Below are 5943 nucleotides of genomic sequence, written 5' to 3'. Positions count from 1 at the left end.
AGTGTATCTTCCTTCTACCGCAACTTGATCGATTTAGTTATTTTTTTTTCTTTGATTGAGGGCCAGCCAAGTGGTCATATCCGTCGTCGGAGATGTTGCCACNGAAGTGTATCTTCCTTCTACCGCAACTTGATCGATTTAGTTATTTTTTTTCTTTGATTGAGGGCCAGCCAAGTGTTCATATCCGTCGTCGGAGATGTTGCCATGAAGGCTGAATTGTATGACTTTTGAACCAAATTTACATTCTATGCCCACCATGGCGTGAGATTCGCTTGACATAATTCTACTAGCGTGGCGAGGGCAGCGCTCGTAGAATAGCCCTTTTCACTACACATCTAACTTATTAAAAAGAAGTTTATTCCAGAAGTATGAAGCGCAATTTCGAAGTGCAAGGCGTTCATGGCGAATCTTAATAGATTCCATAAAAGTGTTAGTGAGTTCGATAATGGCAAAAAAAGTACGGTATAATCTGCAGGTTTCAGATTCGCATACCAGCTGTTAGTAGCTCTGCCATTTTATTTCTCAAACTGTGAATACATCGCGTGGCATCATGTCATAAATACTCTCTGACGTACTCGTCCACTTTCGCACTTTAATAGGAGCTTCCCTACACCTTAATGGCAAAGTTTTAAAGATACTCTAGCGATCTTCGGTTTTCTTTAATCAAAGGACGTACATCAACTCGCTCAAAAACGGGTTATGTATGAACAGCAATAATAGGCTTAAAAACATAAAAGTCCATGTAGCCAATGAAACACTGTCTAAGTTTTTCAAAACCGGTGGCGTATAGCTCTTAGCGCGCTTTTACCAACTCTTAAGTTTGCTCCGATGAATAAATATGAAAAGATTGAATCTCAGTTCTCGCCATTTACCAAAAGATGAGAAGGCTTATCATCGCTTGTAGGGACCAATTGACGATACCTTTTGAAAGCTGAACGCTATCATAAATAAACGCACCTACCCATATCAATCAGGCTTCAGACCCGGTGAGCAGATCTTCGAATCCTGCAAAAGGTCGTTGATTTCAAAACCGATTTTGATATAACGACGCAAAGCTGCCTCTTTTGTTTACCTTACCTGTATAAGTGATACCTGAAAAAAGTCTAAATTGGGAAGGACTTCTGCAGGCCTACCGAGATCAACTGAGGTGAGATGAGAAGGTTTTAGGGTGCTTTCGAGACATCAATTATAAGAAAGATCTACAAAGAATCTGCTAGACTTTGTATGAACAACTACCGTCACTACGCAGTAGAGAGAGTCCATCAGCAAAGTTTTTTCTTCGAGTCGGCGGTAACCGAAAGCACCAAAGGAGATCACAGAGTAGGACACTCAATAAATCAAAAAACGGCAGAACTCCGAACGCGAGAGATCCGTAGACCGCCTCCGACCAACCCTCTAAAAAAAAACCTTGCTTTAGTACATAGCTTGTTTTTAACGCAACGTAAACTGGGTTGGCCCTAGGCACATCTTTCGATAGAAGCCGACAAGTAGTCAAGGGAGCTCCAACCCAATTGTCTACTGCGATATTACTATGGCCTGATACCATTGTATACTAGACTGACAAAGAAATATTCAACGCGATCGCAAGATACGTCAGGCATTCCCTTACTAGCTTCGAACGCACTGTTAGCTGGCCGGTCTCAGGTTTGAGTAGTAATTTCCCTTAACGCTATAGCGGACATCAGTAGTCGATCGACTGCTTCTTTGATACCAACGAACTCTGCTTGGAAATCACTACAATAATCTAGAAGTCAAAATTTAAGGTTGGTGGACGGGTCCCTGGAAAAAACGAATTTTATGCGTAGAGTTCAGCAATAGGGGTACATTTTACTTGTTATTTATTTTGAAAGCTTCAACGCGCATTGCGTAGTTTGTCAAAGACTTCAAACAAATATCAAGAAATTTTTCCTTGCAAAAACAAAAATGAATAGGTTCGGTATATTTTTATTTATTTATTTGTCCACTCAGATGGTGGTTGGACAGCACAGTTATAACCAAAGGCGGGTACGTATGTACACACATTTCTAATGCTTCCATAATTCCACGAAATACCGCTTTTGCAGCTGCACCACCGTAACGCGCGTCATATGCTTCAAAGCCCCTACGCTGAGCTTCAGCCCAGTGAGGGTGGTGGTGGTGGTGGTAGCGGTTCCGAAACGGGTAAAGATGAATGCAAACCGAATGGAGTCACATCAGGCAATCCCAAACAGAAAGCCACCAACATAGCACAGAAAGCAGCCAAGGAGGCCAAGGCTGCATCCGATGCTCAACAGGCTGCCGGTGAAGCCGCCTCACAACAAGTGAAAGCACAGTTAGCCGAAAAAGCTATTGCCGCTGCAAAGGCGGCCGAAGCGGCGCTTGCTGGCAAACAACAAATCGTGCAACAACTGCAGCAGGAGGTGCGCGAAGCTGAGGCCGTAGTACAAGAGCAAAGTAGCTCCCTGCAGAATGCGCAACAAAATGTCAACGCAGCAATGCAAGCCGCACAAAACGCTGCACAGCAACTAAAGACGCTAACTAAGGCCGTCAGTATGGCTCAGGTGAATGTAGGCAATGCGGAACAGGCAGCTCAGGGAGCACAACAGGACTTAGCGGAGAAGACACAACTAATGGAGGCTGCGAAGAGTCGTGTGGAGCAGTTGCTGCGTCAATTGGGTTCGGCACGCGATGATTATGCGAAGACCAAAGAGGCAGCTATGAAAGCGGCTGCCGCAGCGCATGAAGCCAAACAGAATGCTAATCCGTCGGGTCGTTGTTCCCGTCAATCGCCAAGTGGTCGCATGATGTCAAATCGGCATCTACGAATGGCACAGCGACAGCGTCATTAGAGTACAGAAACATTTTGCATGGATTTCTATTTTTTGTGAATATACTTTTTGGTTTGCCGCTTTGTGTTACTATATATCAGAATAGTTTTAAATATCGTATTTTTATATCCCAAACGGAATATATAGATACCTGAGTGGAAGATCGACCTAGGCTAGGTAGGAGGGGTGGAGCACTTGGACCCAGTGGGTCCGTTGTGATCAGTGTTGCCTCGAACAAATTTTTCTGCCCACCAAAATGTCCTACCAAAACCTGCCAAAAATTTTTTTGACCTAAGAAGATCTTTTGTGCTCTACTCTAATTGTAAAAACTCCGAACTGAGGATAATTAAGAAGTTAAGCACCTCGAAAGGTGCGATAATGCAAATATGGATGCAGCAAACAATCGCCCCCCCCCAAAGTGTATCAGTCTGCTGTTGAATACGTGGGGTCTCCTGCACTATCCCAATTCAAATGGCACCTTAATTTGCAGTGTCCTGTCAGGCAACCAGCGAGAATTTTAAGACCCTCCCGGATAAATTAAGGGGGTTTTCGGAGTTCCTCTTGGAAGGAGTTATGGATCTCTTTGATTGTCTTATTTCCTTTGTTATACCCTAGTGGGCCGCAATCTAAGATTCTTCCTAGCTCCTAAGTAGCTCTGCAGTGTATACTTTAGATGCACTTCAGACAGGATGGGAACCAGCATGTGCGTTTGGGCTCCACGCTTTTCGAGACAGCCAGGCCTTTCGTCGCTTTCATGTCCCGGAACCCACCATAGCATTACGCTATTGTAGGCNAGCGGAGAAGACACAACTAATGGAGGCTGCGAAGAGTCGTGTGGAGCAGTTGCTGCGACAATTGGGTTCGGCACGCGATGATTATGCGAAGACCAAAGAGGCAGCTATGAAAGCGGCTGCCGCAGCGCATGAAGCCAAACAGAATGCTAATCCGTCGGGTCGTTGTTCCCGTCAATCGCCAAGTGGTCGCATGATGTCAAATCGGCATCTACGAATGGCACAGCGACAGCGTCATTAGAGTACAGAAACATTTTGCATGGATTTCTATTTTTTGTGAATATACTTTTTGGTTTGCCGCTTTGTGTTACTATATATCAGAAGAGTTTTAAATATCGTATTTTTATATCCCAAACGGAATAAATAGATACCTGAGAGGAAGTTCGACCTAGGCTAGGTAGGAGGGGTGGAGCACTTGGACCCAGTGGGTCCGTTGTGATCAGTGTTGCCTCGAACAAATTTTTCTGCCCACCAAAATGTCCTACCAAAACCTGCCAAAAATTTTTTTGACCTAAGAAGATCTTTTGTGCTCTACTCTAATTGTAAAAACTCCGAACTGAGGATAATTAAGAAGTTAAGCACCTCGAAAGGTGCGATAATGCAAATATGGATGCAGCAAACAATCGCCCCCCCCCAAAGTGTATCAGTCTGCTGTTGAATACGTGGGGTCTCCTGCACTATCCCAATTCAAATGGCACCTTAATTTGCAGTGTCCTGTCAGGCAACCAGCGAGAATTTTAAGACCCTCCCGGATAAATTAAGGGGGTTTTCGGAGTTCCTCTTGGAAGGAGTTATGGATCTCTTTGATTGTCTTATTTCCTTTGTTATACCGTAGTGGGCCGCAATCTAAGATTCTTCCTAGCTCCTAAGTAGCTCTGCAGTGTATACTTTAGATGCACTTCAGACAGGATGGGAACCATGCATGTGCGTTTGGGCTCCACGCTTTTCGAGACAGTCAGGCCTTTCGTTGCTTTCATGTCCCGGAACCCACCATAGCATTACGCTATTGTAGCCCCCAGGTGCTTCAAAACAGTTTTTCAGCTGTCCACAAGCCTTGGTGCCATTTGAAAAGAGTGTAAGGCTTTTAACGCTGCTTAACTGTTCGACATAAATAATATTAATTCTGTCCCCATTTGTCCATCTATGAAGACATTCGCGAACACGTATTTCCATTTCGAAGACTTCCTCCTGGAATATGGTATGTGCCCGTGGGTATACCATACTTCGCACTCTTGGTCAATCATCGCTTCCCAGCAATCCCTTTCAGGAATTCTGACCTTATAGGGTTTGTAGAAGGATAATCTTGGTAGCATAATGTCCATGAACTTGATAGCGAGATTATCCAGGAATGGNTCGACCTAGGCTAGGTAGGAGGGGTGGAGCACTTGGACCCAGTGGGTCCGTTGTGATCAGTGTTGCCTCGAACAAATTTTTCTGCCCACCAAAATGTCCTACCAAAACCTGCCAAAAATTTTTTTGACCTAAGAAGATCTTTTGTGCTCTACTCTAATTGTAAAAACTCCGAACTGAGGATAATTAAGAAGTTAAGCACCTCGAAAGGTGCGATAATGCAAATATGGATGCAGCAAACAATCGCCCCCCCCCAAAGTGTATCAGTCTGCTGTTGAATACGTGGGGTCTCCTGCACTATCCCAATTCAAATGGCACCTTAATTTGCAGTGTCCTGTCAGGCAACCAGCGAGAATTTTAAGACCCTCCCGGATAAATTAAGGGGGTTTTCGGAGTTCCTCTTGGAAGGAGTTATGGATCTCTTTGATTGTCTTATTTCCTTTGTTATACCCTAGTGGGCCGCAATCTAAGATTCTTCCTAGCTCCTAAGTAGCTCTGCAGTGTATACTTTAGATGCACTTCAGACAGGATGGGAACCAGCATGTGCGTTTGGGCTCCACGCTTTTCGAGACAGCCAGGCCTTTCGTCGCTTTCATGTCCCGGAACCCACCATAGCATTACGCTATTGTAGGCCCCCAGGTGCTTCAAAACAGTTTTTCAGCTGTCCACAAGCCTTGGTGCCATTTGAAAAGAGTGTAAGGCTTTTAACGCTGCTTAACTGTTCGACATAAATAATATTAATTCTGTCCCCATTTGTCCATCTATGAAGACATTCGCGAACACGTATTTCCATTTCGAAGACTTCCTCCTGGAATATGGTATGTGCCCGTGGGTATACCATACTTCGCACTCTTGGTCAATCATCGCTTCCCAGCAATCCCTTTCAGGAATTCTGACCTTATAGGGTTTGTAGAAGGATAATCTTGGTAGCATAATGTCCATGAACTTGATAGCGAGATTATCCAGGAATGGCTTGAGAACCCCTAAATGACCCC

The 5943-nt window shown here is 44.4% G+C and overlaps 1 protein-coding gene across 1 annotated transcript; it reads left to right on the top strand.

The window, feature by feature from the left end:
* Window positions 1–1923: 1923 nt before the first annotated feature.
* On the top strand, window positions 1924–2828 carry LOC108381568 (mediator of RNA polymerase II transcription subunit 15-like). Its single transcript, XM_017637986.1, has 2 exons — window positions 1924–2004; window positions 2064–2828. The coding sequence occupies exons 1-2, from the start codon at window positions 1924–1926 to the stop codon at window positions 2826–2828; spliced, it is 846 nt and encodes a 281-aa protein (XP_017493475.1).
* Window positions 2829–5943: the final 3115 nt, after the last annotated feature.

Source organism: Rhagoletis zephyria, unplaced genomic scaffold (assembly GCF_001687245.7).
Source record: "Rhagoletis zephyria isolate East Lansing unplaced genomic scaffold, Rhagoletis_zephyria_1.1 Rzeph_scaffold_22972, whole genome shotgun sequence".
NCBI classification, from domain to species: Eukaryota; Metazoa; Arthropoda; class Insecta; order Diptera; family Tephritidae; genus Rhagoletis; species Rhagoletis zephyria.
The sequence above is the reverse complement of the archived record's forward strand: the minus strand, read 5'-3'. Positions and strand labels throughout refer to the sequence as shown.